General features: G+C 40.7%; 1 protein-coding gene across 5 annotated transcripts in view; it reads right to left on the bottom strand.

Annotated features, from left to right (window-relative positions):
• Nucleotides 1–21647, bottom strand: part of LOC308406793 (homeobox protein Hox-C4a) — a 54520-nt gene that overhangs the window by 4099 nt on the left and 28774 nt on the right. For 2 of the 5 annotated variants that reach the window (XM_080898015.1, XM_080898016.1), the window contains exons 3-5: nucleotides 14259–14300; nucleotides 8931–11198; nucleotides 7131–8421 (exon numbers count right to left, since the gene is read on the bottom strand). In XM_080898015.1, coding sequence (XP_080754141.1) covers nucleotides 8060–8421; nucleotides 8931–9366 — 798 coding nt within the window. In that variant the 5' untranslated portion in view covers nucleotides 9367–11198; nucleotides 14259–14300 and the 3' untranslated portion in view covers nucleotides 7131–8059. Of the gene's footprint in view, nucleotides 1–7130; nucleotides 8422–8930; nucleotides 11199–14258; nucleotides 14301–17362; nucleotides 19432–20688; nucleotides 21616–21647 lie in introns of those variants that run through there. The other 3 variants (XM_080898017.1, XM_080898018.1, XM_080898019.1) reach the window with 3 other exon arrangements.

Below are 21647 nucleotides of genomic sequence, written 5' to 3' on the forward strand. Positions count from 1 at the left end.
TAAATATTTTTTTCTAGGAGAAGTTATTTGGTATAAAAGCTACATCAATTGTGGCCTAACTGAGTTATACTGTAGGGAAAAAGAACTCATAAAACGTGTTTGTTTAATTCCAGCAATGCGCAATTTTATGCAAAACGGCCACATAACGAGAATAATGAATCTATCACAAAATTATAAATAGTGCTCCCTAAAACATGTTCTAAATGAGAAGGTTTGGGAGACTATACTGAATATTCCAAGCCAGTATTAATCTTAGCTGAACCATGTTTTGGATGTAAGCTCCTTCTGGTGTTTCAGTACAAAGCTGCAAAGCTGTCGAGAAAACCCTCTTTAGATGTCTCAGAGGTGATGGATTATGCACTCAGGGTTTGCGTGGAAAGAGAGGAGCCTTCCTCCTTCTCCGTTTCACCCCTGCTGCCACTATCACCGATGTTTTACCTGAACCTTTAGAGTGGTGTCACATCCTGAGATTTTTTATTTTTATTTTATTTTATTAGTTGAATTTATTTTTACGTAATGAAATATTTTATATGAAATCAAGGACACGAAACAACTGCTGCCATAGCACAATGCTTACAACATTAATATAATTTCAATTTGACTGCTGAGGCATTAAAAATGTTTGTTGACACTAAAAACTACAGTGTTGATATTTCTTTTCCGCCCTTTTGAATTGTAGCCAGTTAAATAAAGTCTGTGGAAAGGTTTAGTACTTAAATTTAAATTGGCTAAAGGTTAAATTTGTCATTTCCACTGTGAGGTAAATGTGGGCCAGCAAAACTAAATAAACTGATAAAACCCTGACATATGTTTGTGTTTTCGTCTCACGCATAAATAAATCTATTATTAGTAGTAAAAGCAGCATTAGTGTTATTATCAGCTGAATAAGGCAGTGTACATCAGGACTGACTGAAAGTGGGGAAAGTAATTAAATTCGTTTTGTTTTCCTTACCTCACACCCTTGAACATACTCTCTGAATTGGAGATAGAATCTATGATATACTAGCTCAGCAAGACCATAATTTAGCTCCTCCGCGCCTCCACCACAATTCTCCGTGAACTCTGTTTGAACCGCCTCAGTGGCAATAAATCATTTTTCTCTCTCACACAAAAGCGCGCCGGTCGCTCTGGGTGTCAACCCTTTTACAATTCCTCCTTACCTTCTCCGCTCTCTCGCCTGCTGACACAAACAACCAAGGAAATTGTCTATAAACTTTTATTTTTCACAACAATAACGCAGACAGAAAATGGTACTGCAGAATATCCGCAGCTGCGCACAAACGGTGAAATCCGGCAGATGCAACACAATTACGTTTTTCTTTTCTGTCTTTCCCCATATATATGGGCACGCGGGAAAGTGCACACACACACACACACACACACACACACACACACACACACACACACACACACACACACACACACACACACACACATATATATATCTTCCATATAAGAAAAAAAATCTATAAATAGCTCACAAAGCACAAGGGAAGCACGGATCAGTTAATGTATTTCCAGGGGACAGAGCTCCGCAGATAAAGGGAGACTGAGAGAGAGCTGGGGAGAAGACGTTAATGGGCAGAGGATGCTGTCGGTTAAAACGGTGCATACAAATGGCGCTGTCTTGGCAGAGCAAGGAGAAGATTTATGGGCCCGGTGCCCTATATTGCTGTAAACAATGCAGAGTGAAATGAAAAGACTAGAGTTTGCAGACTGCACTTCATAAGTGAGTAAAAGACAGACAATGACAATTTCCCAAACTAGTCCCGACTTTCCTATAAGCATGTGCATTAACATGAAGTATTAATTTGGGCCTAACTCTGATGTAAATCGTGGCCAGTCTGGAGAATAGAGACAAACCTCAGTACCGTACTGAAAAGGTGCAATTTAAAAGTGCAATAATTAAAATAACACTCAAAATATTTTTGCTTGTTTTTGAGTGTTTAGGCCTATCTATCTATCTATCTATCTATCTATCTATCTATCTATCTATCTATCTATCTATCTATCTATCTATCTATCTATCTATCTATCTATCTATCTATCTATCTATCTATCTATCTATCTATCTATCTATCTATCTATCTATCTATCTATCTATCTATCTATCTATCTATCTATCTATCTATCTATCTAAACCTATATACAGAACAACCTAAAGGGGAAAACCTGAACGTTAACCCCTCCAGTAAGAAGATCAGGTGGCTTCAAGCTGTGGGGTAAATTTTACTGACATTGTTTGGATCCAGTTGTTAGCTTAGAAGGAAGTGTGCAAAAGTTGTCCTAAGTAATCATCTTTATCCTTTGATTAACAATTTCTACCCAAATGGGGTCTCTTCCAACAAGATCACTCACCCATCCACTGGGCACAAGGTCACTGAATGGTTTAGTGGGTATGAGAATGGTCTGACTCAAACTTTATCATATCAGAGCTCAAATCATCTGAAGACCTATGGGAGATTTTAGTGACCTCCACCGCACCATCATCCTCAAATCAAAAACTGGGCTTATCTTTCCAGCAGAGTTCAGGAGAATTGAAGGATCGATGCCAAGTTGCATAGAATCTGTTCCGGCGACTAGTACCTTACTAAGACATTTTATGTTGTTTTTTCCTTTAATTGATAAATATACATGCTTTACGCGGTATTTATTTGTTTACTTATTGTATAGTTTATTTTAAAGTCCTGCATCTTAGATAACAGAGGTCATATGACCCTTCGCGTTAACATCCAATCAAATACAGTACACACAAAGTTAAACTGCAGCAGCAGCAGCTGTCAAAGTGCTCAAAGTTCTGCATGATATGCAACTGGTGGTCACGCAAATACACCGGATAATCGTTTTCAGAGAACAAATCAAATAAAAACCGCATTTCGCTAAACTTCTGCATAATCATGGATCTATAGTCTCAGGATCGCATATTCAGAACACTTTTGCTAATGAAAAGCGAATAACATAATCATAACTCAATCTAGTGACTGTCTGGGCCCCTTGTGATACCTCTAACGGAAGAAAATGACTGTAATTTCGAAGGTCCTCAACGATGCAGCAAATGGGCTAATTAAATATTTCTCAGCGAGGCGTTATGATGACAGAAAGTATACTCGTAAGTTTATCCAGGCCATCATTTCCTGTGCGATGTCAACTCTACAGTGGGACACCAGTCCAAGCTGCTTCGTCGTCTCCTGCTTGAAATGTTTTCCAGCGCCGACACTAAATCATTTTTAACATTTCTGATGGCTTTTTAAAATCTAGTTTTATGTAAATTAATCAAACTCTACCTCCACCACGCATGCGCGCACACACCAGGCCGACGCATTTGCTCCCTTGAGTGAACGGATAGGAGAGAGATTTACGGATTTATGACACACCCACTGCTGGTCAATGTGAGACAGCCTCTCTATCCCTGGAAAATAGCAGCATGACCCCTGTTTCAACTCTCAGCCTTTATGCAGCTGCCATGGCTGCCGTTTAAACACACTACAGGATAACAATGCACCGGCCCGGACCTTTTATGACAAACCAAAGTGACTGAAGAAGACACTCACCTGGGACGAGTTTGAAACAGTTTGCACTTAACCCGGCGCAGACAACAAAAGCAGGCAATCAAGCGCGCAAGCGTCACAACACAGGCGCTTCCGTGTTTCATATTTGGTTTTGTTCAAACATTTCGATTGGTGTTTGTGTGCAAAGTTCTTCTTTTTTCATACATATATCTTCACAGAGAAAGTCCTCGCCCGAGGTGCTCGTAAAGCACATGCAGCCTGCAGCAGTGCAATGTGAGCTGAAATTCATGTGTGATTCAACAGTCTCAAGTCAGAGACGAAACCAGTTAGCTGAGTAGAGACTGAGGAATTTATACACTCAACTTCAAACACACAAAATGCACCAGATCCCTGAAAGGCGGTGAGTTTAACAATAACTCATATCAAATGAATTCTTCAGATTCAGCCCGGGGGGCGGGGGCAAAATAATAAAGGCAAAAAAGACCATGACCTAAAAAGCTGAATGGAGTGAAACCAAAAATACTCCATTCTAAACTTAAAGAATTAAACTGCTATCCATTCGTGTAGATCTTGTCACAGGTAAGGCCATATTACTTTGAAGTTTACGCTCTTTCTTGGATCACGTGAGAAGAGAAAACGAAAATATTTGTGTACGCGATGATTCATTTTCTATCGTTAAATTTAATGCAGTTAAACATTTGTGTTGCTATGAGGAAAAGTTTCCATTGTGTATAAGAACAAAGTTAAAAAAACAAAAAACAAAAAGCAGCAGAGTGACACTGATTTATGACTGACTGGCCTTTTGTTTGAATAGCAATAATATTAAACCGCACGTTTTGTTTATTCCCATAATAAATCAGACAACGCCTAATACAGGTGTATTAGTTAAATCCCTGGCAACGCTAAGTCAAATTGTGCATCATACACTCTCATTCCATTTAACGCAAATCTTCAGTTACAAGAGCTCAAACAAAGAGGGACATGTCGTCATTGTTCGAAGTGTAATTCGAGCTGCACCTGTACAGACACGATGAGGAGGATGAATTATCACATAAACAACTGACAGACGGTGAGATTAGTTTGGCTTTCAGTGTCAACTGTTTATCCTGGAAGACGGGCTGTTGAATATTTTTCCATCAACGTTGAATATTTGGTTCACACCAGAAAGATCAAAGCGCTCTAACACGCTGAAATCTGCCTGCAAAACCGGATAAGAGTTTTCGAATATCATTTTTAAAAAAGCGGGTAGTGATTTGCCCCATCAATAATATCTCAAGCGTTGACATCATCGCTTATATTTTCGAGCATCTTCTACTTCTAACAAAACTTAATTAGTAATCTGTTCTGAAGTTCGCTCTCCTCTGTGTCAGGGAAAAAAATGCATGTGGCTAAAAATACAAGTTTGGGGAAGTGCCGAGCCTCCATGGGAAGTTTGAAGGTTTTTGAAGGTCTTTGTCCATAAACTAATCAAAATGACCAACTGTCCCAGTACTGTCAGAAACATCTATAATTGGCAGCTCACGTCTGAATGTAAGCGCTGACCGGAGACCAGCTATTCTCTTAAGCCACACAGGAGTCATGTGACTGCATCAAGAGACACTCTTTTTAAATGCTCCTGTTTGGGTATGGGGTCTTCAGGGAACTAAAAGGGTAGTTTTGTTTACATCTTATTTATAATTTCAATTTAAAAAATAACTTTTTAAATACGTATACAAAACAATATTTCTTCCTTTCCTTCTTTTCTCAGACAGACTTAAAAAAATATTTATATATGTATGTTGCCACTCCATTAACTGCATTACCACAAAACTTTGCCACTTTGATTTGGAAACGACTTCACGGGAGATCGAAAGATTGTTAAATTAAAGAAGAAGGTGTCTGTGTGGAAATCCTGCAATTCTGCTGGATGCAAGGAAGAGAACCGTCCGAGAGTTCAGCCCTGTCCAGTGTCGTCGCCCCCACCCCGCCAAATTAACAAAAGAAGAAACACATTGAGTGATCCCCCGCAGCAGGCCTCTCTATCGGCACAACGCAGAAAAGAAAGCCGAGGCCGAAGGGGACCAGCGAGGGCGCACACAGAAGGTACACGTATAGAGAGTGAGTTGGGTCACAGGGTTGGAGAGGTCGGCCATCCAGACTGAAATGAGCCTAATGGGACAGAAAATGTGTCCCCGAGGTGAACTCGGCCTTCTACCATTTCGCCCCCAAACTTCAATAAAGTACCTTTTCAGCTTCGCGACATGGAGGCGACAGGGCCTAGAAAGAGGCTGGAGGGATGCTGGGACTGTGGCGAGCACATTAATTTCTCTAATCTGTCCAGCAACATAAAGGCTTCTGGATTCATTTTTCAGCGCCGTCTCACCACTATTCTACTGCCTATCCAAAGCCCTGTCCAAAAAGTAGGTTTGAACCTCTTTGGTCCAGCTTAAAGTCCAACTTAACTTTCACATTTGTGGGAAAAGCAGTCAAATAAAAAGAAAAGTGGCATAGGATGCGACCCCGTCTACATAATATTTGATAAGATCAAAACTGGTTGTTGTCAGAGCTGTTTTCCAGAACAGAGCACAAAGCTCTATGGGGAAAGATTGATGATGGAAAATACCTCATCCTTTTGTGCTCTTTTGCCTCCCACTACGCGAGGCATTTTATAAGGCCTATTCATGTCACAATTTCAATAATCTATCAAATTCTTGCGCGTCTTTGGACTCAAGCCATTTTTAAACCGAAATCCTTCTTCCCAAAAAAAAAAAAAAGAAAAAGAAAAAGGGGGGGGGGGGGGGGGGGGGGGAATGGGAGACAAAATGAAAGCACTTCAGGCACTTCAGTTGATGATTCAGTTAAAAAGACTTTCTTCAAATTATTGCATCAGTCCAGCAGGTTTTCAGCAGCAAAGAGTCCTGCAGTGAGTTGGTCCCCCTGCCAGATGAAAGTCGCACGATGACGTTGCACAGAGACGCCTTAGCGCCGTTTTTGAAGTTTCTACAGTCTCGCGAGCTGCAGCATACTACGGAGGCAAACTGCCCACTGGGGAGTCAGCAGACAAATGAGCCAAAGTGTTTATACAAGCAAGAGTCAAAGAGTGAGCAGACAAGAAAACAACAGCATTCCTTTTTGTGGAGAGGGCACTGCTTTAGATCAATTTAAAAAAAAATGTTTAAAAAACAAAACCAAAGGTAAACTAGTGTACTTCATCAGCATCTTCACTCAGATATTTAACGAAGACCACACGACGCATTATACTGAATCTATCGGCAGATCACGACTTTATTTTTTTTATTCATTTCACATTTGAAAACCCAGTCGCATGGCGCAGAGGACTATAGAAAAGCAGGGCAACCACTATTGTTACAAAATGAATAATTTCACAACAATCTAAAATCTCTAACACATTGCAAATGTACTCTAAATTAAACGCATGCATCTTTGTGTTCAAGTCAGGACGAAGGAAGCGAGTAGCTTCTTTTGTAGCACTGGCAGAGGCAGTGCAGTGTGGACTGGAGGGCCTCAGTGGCTTGTCTAATTGAATGCCCTTCAGACTGATGAGGTTCCACGTATACTGCACAGCGCAAACTATTTCATTTTCATATTTCAGAAATAACTTCAATCCATTATGAGTGAAGCTTTAACACGCACACACACACACACACACACACACACACACACACACACACACACACACACACACACACACACACACACACACACACACACACACAGTGTCTGTACACATTGCAAATATAAACACGCAAAAAAGGGAGCTGCAGGATTGACAAACACAGTTTAAAAACACAGTGATTTTTGTTTCCCTCGTGAAATGTCCAGTATTCACACATCTGTACACTTTTAAGGATCTCCTCCAATTTGCAACAGTAGACCTCACCTTACCTAAAATGAACTTGGAACAAACGTATTTAAAACTAGTAGACACTCACTGTTTTATTGACCAATATGATTAGCACAAGTACACTAAACTCCGTTTATTGCATTTCACAATAATCTGCTTTGAACGGTCTAAAACACAACATCAACACTACAAAACTAAATTGCAAAAAATTGAAAAAGAAAAAGAAAAATCCTGTTTCTGAAATACACGAGGTAATTCACACATTGTTATTCTCCTAAACATACAAGTTCAAGATCAATGGTGTGTTCCAGCTTTCTTTTTTATATACCAAAAATAACTATTATTATAGTGATTTCCTTCCAGTGTTGTTTGAAATAAATAGATTGTGCATTTCACCTTGGGCAGCAGGGCAAAAGAATGGCCCACAATAACATTTTGATAAAATGTATATTTTTTTCTACTTTTTCATCCTTCATTCAAAACATTTTTTAATAAAAAACATCATTTTAATTGAACTTCAAATAAATTAAACCCTGTGTCACGTAAAAATAATTCATCGGTATTCGCAGTAATCCATGCTATATAACATGCATTTTATATAACTTTGGACTTAAAGGAAACCGCACAAGATAGCTACGAAAACAAAATATATAAGTGTTCTATAAATAACCAGTTCTTATTCTACCCCCAGTAATGGTTCGTGGTTTTATAACCTGGTAATATCCTCGCCATGCTGAGCTCCGGTAAGTTCGTCGGGGGCCCCGGTGTTAGTGGCCGAGGCAGCGGCAACAGCGCCGGCTGCTGAGCTTGTGTTGGACCCGGAGGAAGAGGAGGAGGATCTCACTTTGGTGTTCGGGAGCCTGTGATCCTTTTTCCATTTCATCCTGCGGTTTTGAAACCAGATTTTAATCTGCCGCTCGGAGAGAACCAGGGTGTGTGCGATCTCGATGCGCCTCCGCCGAGTTAAATATCGGTTATAGTGGAATTCCTTCTCCAATTCTAAGACTTGCTGCCGGGTGTATGCTGTCCTAGACCGCTTGGGCTCCGTCCCATTGTAACCAGAGTTCACTGGAAGAAGGAGAAGAGGAGAGAAAGGGAGACAGAGAACGGAGGAAAGGAGGGGTAAACAAGAATGGCCTCAACTGAGATATGGCTGGAAAGATTTATTGGTTATGAATGTTTAGCTGTTTGAGAAATTTAAATGGGAAGTTAAGAACTTCTCAGCGTAATGAGAGGACACTCACATCCAACTATGAGCTAAATTATTAATGCAAGATTACAAAGCTCAGATTTTTTTTTCTTATTCATTTCTCCCCCTCTCTCCATCGCGCAATACATAACAGCAGAAGCCACATGGTGATACGGCTGCCCTGAGTATACCTCGGCTATAAAATTTATGGTGGGTGTAATTACCAATGCCGAGTCGTAAATCCGCCTCAATTGTGCCATTTCAAAGGCTTCCCTGCTATCGGAGCAGGGGCTGGCAACGAGATGGGAGTCAGAGGGACTGATAAAGGGAGGGAAGGGGAGAGAGGAGCATGAGGAGTGCAGGGAACATAAACACACAAGTTGCCTACCAGTGCTGACGTGAATTTTCTTCATCCATGGGTACACCACAGGCTGTTTGGAGGAGGCTGTGCTGTTTGGATGCTCCGGGGTAGCTTGGTTGCAGGCGGAGGTTGCGGCCGGTGGGGTGGCGGGGGACATGGACAACTGTGGGGTTTCACATGAAGCAGGTTGCCCTTTCCCTGTCAGTAGATGCGCAGAATGGGGTATTCCATGTCCCCTTGGCGTGTCAGGTTCAGGGATGCTTGCACAGTTAAACTGGCGCTCTTGGTAGCTCGCCCGCGGAGGATATAACTCCTGATGGTGATGCTGGTAGCCAGTGTCCCTTGCGCGGCTGTAATATTCTGGACTATGCTCGGGGATGTAGTTATTTTGCGAATATTCCTCGCATGGAGGAAATTTCGGATCAATGTAGTTAGACTCCATCAAATACGAGCTCATGATCATTAATTTCTGGAGTGGAAAATAATTTTTCTAGCTTTGTCGTTTTTCTGCTCCATAAAGCCCTCCTACTTGCGAGCAGCCCTGTAAAGTTACTTTTACCACGTGACCCAATGGCCCAATAGCAGGGTAAGAGGTAGTTCCCGGATAAGGAACCAGAGGTATTTAGCATACCTACAGTCGCCATTGTGGGCACAAATCTTTCTCTCTCGCTCTCTCTCTCTTTCTCTCTTTCTCTCTCTCTCTCTCTCTGGCTGCGTTACCAAGGCAATTGATCTTGGGGACAAAACTAGTAGCTAGTTGCTGACCAAGGAAAAAATATAACAGGCAAATACAGTGGTCTCAATTATTCAAAGGGACAAGGATGAGGTGCAACAACAAACCAGTCATTGTGTTAGTTATAACACCTGATTAACAAAGACTGTCTCTGACAACAAAGCTTCAGCTGTGACACAGCCCAGGGTTGTGTCACATAAATTCTTTCTTTCTTTCTTTCTTTCTTTCTTTCTTTCTTTCTTTCTTTCTTTCTTTCTTTCTTTCTTTCTTTCTTTCTTTCTTTCTTTCTTTCTTTCTTTCTTTCTTTCTTTCTTTCTTTCTTTCTTTCTCTCCTATAAAACATTTCAGCAGTAACATAGGTAGGTCAGTGGAGAGGTGGAGAGGTGAATGGTCTCCAGCTTTTGAGGAGATGAAGACTGATCATTTGTGGTGCTGGACAGAAGTGGACAGAGAGAAACAATCTGCCTCAGTGGCAGGTTCTTCAACAATGAGAAATTTTGGTCTATCTATTTCGAATCCATATTAATTTCTTTAAAACTACACACTTGTATGGATTTTTTCAGCTTTTAAATGAAAATTGGTAAGAATAATCAGAATCAGAATGCTTTATTAATCCCTGCGGAAATTATGTGGCCACAGTAGCTCCAAGACAGTAAGAACAGTAACTAACTAAACTAAATTAAATAATACAGTATATTACAAAATTACAAAATATAACAAAAAAGATTTAAAAGATACAAATGGCTCAGTTATGAATATCCCAGTATATAGCATTAAGACTGGGACTGAATTACAGAAGGATTCTGTATCTGAGGTTGCTGCTTTAAAGTCACAGTAGCCAAAATCTGTTGGAACAAAAGCTGCAAAATGCTTTACAACATAAAAGATTTTAAGAGTGCATCCATGGTGCTTCTATTCTATCCTACAGAAAGACAAAGCTAAACTCTTTTAATCTCTAACCTTTGCTTCCATAAGGCACAACACAACAAAGCAACCATAGAAAACAAAACATTGCATAAATCCAAATTTGAATATAAACCCTGACATGCCACAGACGAAAATGTCATAGACACAACAAAACTGCAACACAAATGTGGGCTAAGCAGGCGTCAAACATCCAACTGATCAAACTTACATAATATCACTAATATGATGTCACAGATCAGGGGCACACAACCCTGCAGAGAAGCATTCACCAGGAGCTCACAAACCAGCCAGCAGTGAAACTACATCACTATTATGTCACAGAGCAGAGGGTGTAATGAGCTGCTGATTTAACTGCAGGACCAGTATTGTGTCACTGTGAAGTTGCTGCAGACAAGAGAGTCTGCTGTACACACTCTTGACTAAGTGAACATCTGTCCTAAATGCAGGATAGCAATTCATGACACGTGTAAATAGAAATCAGCTACCAGTCCTTGTGATCTTGAGTGGTGCTAATTCCCTCTTCTTCTGACTGCAGTTTTACAGCTTGAAAAAGCCCTTATCTGTTACCTGGTGCACATGTTTCTGAGCTTTGTAATGGCCCAAATAAAAGCACAGGAACAATCAATGAACAGCATCTATGTGAGGAAAAACAACACTGTTAGGCAGATGAGACAGGCCATTGAAACTACAAGAAGTGCTGAAGAAGAACTGCAGAATGCAACATCCCGATGATTAGTAAACAAACATGGTTACGCAATGCTTCAAACTAGAATTTAAACAGTAAAATACAAACACTGAAAGTATTACAACATTTTCTTTTGTTCAGCAGCCTTTAGGCAAATCCACCCTGAAAATGTTGCATGCTAACCCTGGCTGAAGCATGACCATGAGCCAAGGCATACAGCACTGGTGGTCTGTTGTTTTATTGTAAACTGATACTGCCTGGGTGTATAAACTTGTCATGTGCTGGAAGCTTCCCATTGTTTTCTCAGAGTCAGCTGTAGGCAGACAGAGTGAAGTTAACCTCCCTATCACCTCAACACCCCCATGTTTCACATATATGTCTTCAGGTGGAGAGTAATAATAATAATAATAATAATAATAATAATAATAATAATAATAATAATAATACCGTAATAATAATAATAATACAATGATATATTTCCATTCAAACCATCACATTACAAGTTAAGCATCTATTTTCACAGCAGCAGTTAAATAATACGGTTAAAAACGACGTGAAATTGCTTATCATAATTCCGGCTGTACTGTTTGTAAAGAATGCGCACGACATTTCTATTACCCCTAGTGAGGATGTTAGAGGCGTTTTATAGAGCAATAAAAGCCGTAAATCAGTCACTTTTAAACGACCCCTGGTTCCTAACGTGTTTTACAGGGTCTGACACAGTAGTAGCCGCACACTGCACGTTCTCTGTGGCCTACCTACACAATCTGTGGCTGTCTGAGCTATGAATACACTTTGTGACAGCGTTATTGCACTGCCAGAGCCCGTGGATGGGGTGGATGCAGGCTGTATGTATCATCGTTGATGCTTGTATATGCAAAAGCAGGAAGAAAAAAATGCCAGAGAGACGTGAAGGGAAGCAGATGCAGAACAATTCATCGACTGGCGTGGTATTTCAGTTGCCCATGTATTCCTGTAGAGACGTATTTGCGACTGCTTGTACTTCACACAAATTCGGTTCTACAGGGTATACATATAGACAACTAATGTGTTTTAGGTTAGACACTGTAAAAGGTCATCTGCCGGGCAAATATCTGTGGCAAGCAGGTTATCGTGCATTTCACAGTCGTGTCACAAGAAGCATCAGAGTGGAAATACCACAGAAAGCGTGCGTCAAAGCGGATTCTGTTTATCAGGATTCAAGAAGCAAAGCCACAAACAACCCCACTCCTGCTATGGATACATCTACAAGCAAGGGAAAACACACATTTTAGGTCCTTTCTCTAAAAATAAAATATCCGTGAGTGCACACGTATGCCTACACACACACACACACACACACACACACACACACACACACACACACACACACACACACACACACACACACACACACACACACACACACACACAAAGCATAAAGACGCCGTACGCAGAGAACAGAAAGGGTCTCTTTTCTCAACATTCAGCCTCTGCCTTTGAGGTGCCTCCTATATGAATATTCAGCTACAAACACGAAGGATACAAAGGGACGGCGTGACAGCACACATGAAAAATAAGTTTCTATTGTTCCCAACCATTTCTTCTGCTTGCTATTACCATACTGACCGCTCGGTAACCTTTCTTGCTGCCACTCTGGAAGCTAATGAGAAAAGCCTCGGATGAAAAATGCAATATCAGACATGTGACCTGTTTCGGGGTTATTAAAAACAGCAAACATGCTCAGATTGTGAATCAATGGAATTGATTAGAGCGGTGATGCACAGGGTGCTTCAAACACTGTCAAAAAACATCTCAATCTACATATTTCTCCGCCAGCATCCCGCGCATCAATTTGATTTTTTAAAATTGATTAACAAAGCCTCCCGCCCCAACACACACAGTGAACTCCCGAGAAGTGGTAACAAAAAAATCTAACTCATATTCATTTGGATTTTTTTCATATTCTCATCAAAAGACATGCTGTTTGTCGTGCACACAACCAGTGTGAAAGGAGCTACATACACACCACCTACTCCCTCTCGCCCCATGCGCTCTGGCGGACGCATTTTAATATTAGTTAGACAGCCTGACCCGCGTTTCACCCCTCGCGTTTGACTGGTTCCAATAGTTCACTGCCAAGGATTATTGATGGAGAGACAGCAATGAATTCTTTCTCCCCACAAATGGCTTTCAGATCGTGCACCTAGTTCAATAACTAGTTATAATGTAGAAGTACAAAAAATGAGGCCCTCAGGCAGACTAATTTGATGTTTCATTTGTTCATTTGAGAAATTAAGCTTTCCCTTTTCCTCCCCTGCAAAATAACAGCCTTACAAGCGTGTTCACACATGTACATATGTAAACAAAATAAATCTGTGCAAAACTATGTGGAGGTCGTTCTGTCCACGCAGTGCTGCTCTTTTTCTTTTTTCTTTTTTTTTTAATTTGGTGGCCGAGTACCTGACCTGGATGCAGACAGTGCAGCAATATTGTGCTCCCTGATGAAAACGGTTACGATGCGCTTTTAATCAAACTCTTAACCTAATAGCCTTTCCACGTTTACTCTCCCCAGGTGTAATAACGTTAAGCTGTATCGTCCAGTTAAAATAAAAAGTTTTAATGAAGTGCAGACAGACTGGAGACTAGTTGGATATGAATACTCTTTAAAAAGCAGCAGCCAAGGGAGCAGAGGCGGTTTCAGAAACCAGATTCCTCCTATAAACAGTTGGTTGGTTTCGAAGCAATGATGTGGTTCATAAGACTCACTGCGCAGTTAAATCCGGCTAACTGGCACTGCAAGAAGTTGAGAGGATAGGATGGTAATTCCATCTTAAGTTTTTGTTTAGGCGTCCAATGTTGGAAATCGTAAGAAACGAGACACAGAACATAACGCCAGAGTGTCTGGATAAATTAAGTGGAAGTGCAGATATTAAGGTGGTTGCTGTCATTGAAAAAGCAACTCCGCCAGACAAGCTTTACTCTCAAATAAAGGTAGGCAGATAAGCGTGGGGCAATGCGTAACACTTACTATTAAATCCGCAGTCTCACTCACGTTGGCTCGTTGAAATGCCTGAAAAATAGAGAGAAAGAACGAAAAGAATTAAAAGGGTAATCATGACAAAATGGTTCATAAAGGTCCATAAAAAATTTCCTCATTAAGTGACAAAATGAATTTTTGCACCCAAACTGCAAAAATAAAATTCTCGAGGAAGAAATTAGCTTTATAATTTGTTCAATTAATATTTTATTTTTAAAACATGTATTAGACACCCCCCCCCCCCCTCAAAAAAAAAAAAAAGAATAGAAAGAAAATGTTACTCAGTGTTCTCTAAATTAACGAAGCAACCTATTTGTCACGCATTTGAAGATGGCATAAACATATGCGGTGTCCGTACCATATTTCCGGTTTTTTGCTCCAATTTTAAAAAGCCACTGTATAATCTAAAAATAAATCTAAATATATAAATTGGCCACATACAAATATGAAAAGGAGATTATATAATACAATCGAAAGCCACAAATGTATTTCATTATAATGATTCCCTTCGTGTTTCCTACAGTAAATCACTCAAAGTTCAAATACAGAAAGAAACTGTTTGCATGTGTTTCCTTTTTTCCTAATGACCCGTCAGTCCGTCCCTTTGCCTCTCATATCCTCTGCTATCTACTTAAGCGAGGCTGTCCTAGAAAAGCTCTGACATGTGTAGGGCTGCTGCAGAACTGGGACCGAGGGCGAAAATTTAGGACGGGTCATTTTCAGACAGTAAAAGTAAATTTACAACCATTTTGGTATTTCCTTGGGCAAATTTTCTAAGAATAGAAATCCCAGGACTTCCAGAGCGCTGTGGAATTATGGCGGAGAGTCAATGATAATTCAAAAAAAACAAAACAACTAGTTTGTCTTCACATTGTAAATCAATTCTTGCTGAGTTAAACAAAACAACCGATGTAATAGGACTTTATGGTTTTTATTTGGGCTCAGACAAAAGGATGTTTGTGTTCACCCGGAAATGACCTCCGAGGTTTGAATGATGACAATGTCAGCTCCACAGGTCAAAGAAAGGAATACGACAGCTCAGAACATGGCAGTGAAAACGGATGTTTGTGCCATTTCACTTTTATTGCGATGCTATAAGAGTGTTTTTGGAAAGGTCTGTCCTAGTTTTTGTGAGGTTAAACCAGGTCTTTAATTCAAAGTGACTAAAAAGTACTGAGAGTAAAATTAGTTCGATTGTAATAAGCGCCCTGTAGCCCCATGAATGTGGCAAAACACACGTTAATATTTGTTTCTAATTTATTGTAAAAGAAAAAATATATTTACTAGTCATTTCTGCAGGAAAACAAATATTTTCCTTTTGTTTTGTTTCATTTTAGTGCGAGAGTTATGGGAGTTAATGGGATATGACAAATGTCTGTATTACGTAAAAAAGCAGCGAAATTGCTTTTGAAAAAAGGAGGAAATAAAAAATAATAATGAGAAGAAAGAGGAACTAACAATGCCCTGACTTGGACATGTTGCCCCCGCAGTGTATCACCCACACAGCAGCGTGTTATACAGTGCCCCCTATTGAAAGTGTATAATTTTTCCCTTGCACACCTGAAAGCAAACCAGGACAGACTTTACGTATTCCACATAAAGAAAATATTAAAAATAGGTTTGTAAAGCCAGGACTGGAGAGATGCGGTAAGTGGTCAGCCTTCAGTGCATTTGTGCACAACCTAAAGCCTCGAAACTCCTCATTTGGAAGAAAGCTGACTCAAATACTTTGTTTTGTGATTTTTAATTCTCACATTATGCAGCATTTACAGCCTGTAAATTCCTGATTCACCTTGTGCCTAACAGCATAGCTGAACACACCCAAAAAGTCTTACTGTTAGATTCATCCATTCGCAGTTTCACACATTGAGCAGCTTTTCTAAGCTGAACTACTTTCTAGGACGTTTTTAAAATAATGTAGCCTAAAGAAAAGCAGAAACTCGTTTAGGTTATAAGATCACATAGTTTTAAGACTGATAACACATTTCTGCAAAACATGCACATGCACGCCTCGAGCTAACACTAGTGCTGCCTTTCGTAATATTTCAGTTTGGATAATGGCATATTTGAACTGCAAAAATGCCTTTGACTCAAGCCTGTTCCTTTGGCCCAGACATGACCCTAAAACAATATGATGATGAGTGCAAACAGTAACTTCGAGTCATGGTAGTCAGGTGGTTTTGCACTAATAAGCCTCTTTTTGTGGACTAATGCATTCTTTTAACCATCAGAGCCACCTTTTAGCACAACACAGAACAGCACAGAACAAATGTCACAAAATATGCTTCGAAACGTTGTGTATATTTTCAAAAAAGCGCATTTTCTTCCATCCAAGCGTCTGAAACCACGGCGCTTTTATTTAGAATTTCCGTATGTCACATGGAGGTAAGAGTACGAGGGGGATATTGGAAATGAGAGGGAGAGAGAGGGTGTAGTGGTTAGTGAGACGGGACGCCAGATTATTTTTGATAGTTCTGCCTGAACTTTGCATTTTCCTCACAGTCACCTTTCTCTCTCTCCCTCTCTCTCTCCCTCTCTCTCCCTCTCTCTCTCTCTCTCTATCACACACACACACACACACACACACACACACACACACACACACACACACACACACACACACACACACACACACACACATATATATATATATATTATTTTCTCACTCTGACATTAAGAAGAAAACTGTTGAATCAAATCACATCCACCGCATGAAAATGTGCGTAGGCCTATATTCTGTTATTTGCCAAGAATAAAATGCAACAGCCTTCAAATAAAAGGCTAATAATGGTTTAAAACGTGGCTCCTTAACACAAAATATCAGTGATCGATATATCCGTACGAGACACTTTTTGAATATTAAAAAAGAGCAAAGATACAATAAAACGTGTGAAAACAATCATTTTTCCGGGTGCTTAAAAATATGGCACAGTTTCATAAATACTCGCTGCGAATTAGTACATAGCGTCAATTTAGGCTCTAATCTGTTTAACAGTCACACATTCAGTTACAATATATATACAACAAAAACTACGCAGTTCAGTGAGCTAACGGCACAGCGCGCAGGCCTGTAGGCAAAGTAAAAACCAACTTACTGCAACAGCTCTCAGTCCTCCGCACCACTCGACTACACAGTCCAAAGAAAGGTACTGCATCCTCACTGCCACAAAGCCCTTTCTTCCTCCGATAAGGGGAAGCAGGCAGCTGCGATTCCGGACAGTTAAGATTATATATGATGTGTATATATCGAAGGTTTGTCAGCTCTTCCAGGCCATAAAACCCACTTAAATGACACCACGTGCTTCCTATGCACCATTCACAGGCCCTGCTTGAGGCAATTGGCATATGTAACCTTGTAAACTTTAAAATACCCTAAAAGAAAGACATACAAAAAGGGATTGAATGCGTTGTCCATGTATAGGTTAGGCCCAACACAGCGCAGAGAAAGTGGACGCTGCGCTGACCGGTTCTCATAACCGTCAAGGAAGTCAATAGGAAGCTATTAGTTTAAGAGGTGAGTTGATTTTTATTTTCTTTAAGTAGTGCTAGACAGAATTACCTCATAACCTTGGGCTATTCTGCGTCACGCCACTTCTTCTACTAAAACTGCCGCTACATTCAACAATGGCGTGATTTTATGTCCGCTATGCTACAGCGCTACCACATAGCGATGTTTTAACAGCAGTGTAATGATAGCAGGATTAAAGAGCAAGGCGACATGACAAAAGTAGCCATATGGCCTCAGCGGTGATGACGCGCCAGTGTGCGGTCACAGGAAACCAAAGTTTTGCATCCACGTTGTGTCGTGGGTGAGTGTTATCACAGGCAAGTGCGTCCCTTCCTTCCCTGACAAAACAGGAAACGGAGTGTGCGTGTGGTGGAGTGCTGGAGAAGGGGGCAATAAAGTTTTATGGGGGCCTTAGACTTCCGAGCGCGTTTGTGAGTCAATGAAAATCTGTTGATTTCGTGGCTCAAATGGGACAACGCATTTATAAATGGCTTTGATAGTGAACTGAATTCCGCCAGCCAACCCTCGAAATGTGTTTTAAATAATAATAATAATAATAATAAATAATAATAAACGTGCATGCTGACAGCAGGGAATTCCCTTACTTTTAATGAGTCTTTATTGGTTACAATCAACGAACAGGCCATCTATCAGTTATTGTAGGCCCAGTGTTAATCAGGCACCTTAAGTTTACAAAGGAGGGAAGAGAAATTGTTCCATTGCACATTACAACATTATCACAAACAGCCACTGAATTGTACATAATGATTCAAGAGTCACAAGAATATGACAGACAACAGGGATGGTGTCTTCACACGAAATCCACTCACGAGGACATTGCTTATTGAACACACATTCAACAGCATCCTAAATGCAACATGTCACAGAGTAAATTTCAAAGAAAAAGAAAAAAATGGAGAGAAGTGGTATTTGTAAGACAACTTAACTGTTGCTAAGGATTTTCAGATAAGTCAGAATTAGTATTTATTTTGACTTTATTTGATTCACTGACCCCTTTGATGCATGGTGATATAAAGATGGGAGCTATTCAGGTTACCTCTCGCTTACATAATTTAAAAACATTTTATTTTTTTTCTTCTTTTAGTGTTTGTGTGCACCTTTTCAGTGTACTGCAGACCAAAGCTTTGCAGCGGGACGGTTCCAGCTAACCCTCGACCCCCTGTTCCTCTCGTGCAGTAAAGTGAGGCTATCATCGCATGGGCAGCAAATTAATTTAGAAATGTAAACCGATTGATCAAAGTGAGCGATATTCAATACATTAGGTCCCAAACTGCAGCAAGTGACACATAATTGGTGATGAAGCACACAGAGCGGTGTCGTGATGTCATTGCTCCTAGCAGTTCATCCGAAGGTCAGGCGGCACTCCAGCATTGTGCAGTGAGGGGCTGAAAACGTGCTGCATGCACCGCGTTCGCTGATGCCATTTTTACTCCTTCACTTTGATTTTTGAGTCCTTCTTCCACTTCATTCGTCTGTTCTGGAACCAGATTTTGATCTGCCTCTCGTTTAGACACAGAGTGTGGGCGATCTCTATGCGCCTGCGGCGGCTCAGGTACCGGTTGAAGTGAAACTCTTTCTCCAGCTCCAGAGTCTGATAGCGGGTGTAACTGGTCCTGGACCGCTTACCCTCCGATTCTGAAGTGGTATTAAAATAAGTTAGCTTTCAGCAGCATTAGAGTGGAAAAAAATAAGTGGAATATAAATAATAGGCTAATAATATCATTACATTCATTACTATTACATGTTATTACAAAGCCTGGATACCCATAAGCACTACAAGCAAGGATCCATTAATTTAAATCCCCTTCAACCCCCATTTAAAAGATCAAAAATCTTTATATGACCTAATTTTAACCTGATATTACTTACTGTGGACTTGTGCAATAAAAATTTATGTTCATGCAGATAAGGATGGTTAACTAGACCCTTAATATAAATATGCTCAGTGCAGGGGAAGAGGGCCCACTTAATCCTTTCACAGCAAAACATAAAAAATACAAAATATTACTTAATGCATCTTATCATGATTTAATGCTTAGAAGTTGATAACTAAAAATATGTGGGCCTCTCGATAAAACCCTGGCCTCGGTTTAATAACGATGCACTGGAGTAGGATGTTGTGGGGGAGAAGCAGATATGTAAACTATAAAAAAAAAAAGAGGGGGGCGGGGGGGGGGGGGGGGGGAGAAAAAGTGGGTTGAAGAAAGTGATGTTTTCCAGATACTTTTTTCAGATTTCCGTGGGTACATGCGTGCAAAGCAACAGAGCTGTGCTTTTGGAAAAAATAAAATAATTTCAACAACCCTGCAGTGTGTTTCTAGATATTTGCATATGGAGGCTCATAATAAAAACAGCATCTTTTGCAGCAAATGTGCTCCCTGTACGTCTCGCTGCCTCAACAGTACGCCAGTGGTTTGAAGGCATAGAGAAGAAGCATGCCTATTCAGATCTTTTAGAGGTGAAAAGTTCATGATTGGGTCAGGGCATTGGTGTTTGACAGAGTTCAATTTAAGGCTAAAGCTCCTCTCTCACAGTGTGTGTGCTGATGCAAAACACATAGCTAGACCAAGTCTATAAACGAAGCATGGCAAAAACTAATACTTAATGCTGCATTTGTAATATTATTCCATAGTTTTATCGCATTTTTGTTCTCTTATCCAATTATGCCACCATAAATCACAGCGCAGATCACATCTTCACCGTAACAGAGCAGGTTTACGAGCAATGGATGCCTTTGTCATAAAATTTATGACCGCGAGTTTTTATTATTTCCTGCGTTTGGCCTATAAAACTCAAGAGGGACACTGGAACGGGCAAAAAGAAGTGTTGTAGCGTTAAGGGTGAATAAGGGAAAGCATCTTAGCTGCACTTTAGAAAATATGCAAACTTTACCGTGGCTCATGTGCAGTTTTGTCATCCATGGATAAATCTGTGGTCGCTGCTCACTATCCTCAGGCTGGTTCACGTTTGTGTTTCGTTTCACGGACTGTGTGTTATCCGCGTTTCTGTCGCTCTCCTGGCTCATGTTGCCGCCGGATTTTGCGCTTCTCTCCGGGTCTCTGCCAGCCCCACGTCCGAGCAGCTTACTGCTGCCGTAGCTGAGCCCGCTGGCGTCCACAGACGAGCTACTGGAGACCATGGTTATTTGTGGTCCTGACGGGAGTGGAATATCCGTATTGCCACGCAGGCTAGTTTTCATCTCCTCCCGTTGAACAGAGGTCGTGGGGACGGGACAAGAGAATATCCCGTTCACATTAACACCCTCATAATGGCTGGACACGCGCCCAGATAGATCGAAACTAAACATAGTGTTAGGAGAACTTGTCTCGCTTGTTTGCCTGAGACTGGAGCTGTCAACAGAGCTCATTTCAAACTACCACTGACACTTTCTTTTTAAACTAGACAGGGCTGCGGGCTACACGTTGCGGGTATTTCCTTGTTTTTGTTGATCATTGCTTTTCTTTGTTGCCGCTTTTGGAAAATTCACAGCTGTCTGCCCTAAAAAATAATCCAGGATTTATAGGTGGAGTAGGCTTTGGTATCTTTTTTTAATTCTTGATCCGACGTGGGCTGCCCAAATATGGGGTATTTGTACGGGATCACGTGCGCATGTTGGCCAGTCATAAATTGGCTTTGATACTCAATGGGGATATTGATGAATAGGAGAAACGTGTCCGGTAAACTTTGAGCTGTTGGTTGTTGAGGACCAGGCAGGGATCTTTAGCGCAAAAAGGGCAGGACAGTAAGACAAGAGCGTCATCTGGTGTCTGGTATGGGGCAAGACGGTCAAGACCGGTCAGCTCTGTGCCCTGGACCGGCTGCCAGTCCACCATCACCAATAATAATAATAA

The sequence above is a fragment of the Rhamphochromis sp. 'chilingali' genome (assembly GCF_963969265.1).
Source record: "Rhamphochromis sp. 'chilingali' genome assembly, chromosome: 12".
Taxonomy (NCBI): Eukaryota; Metazoa; Chordata; class Actinopteri; order Cichliformes; family Cichlidae; genus Rhamphochromis; species Rhamphochromis sp. 'chilingali'.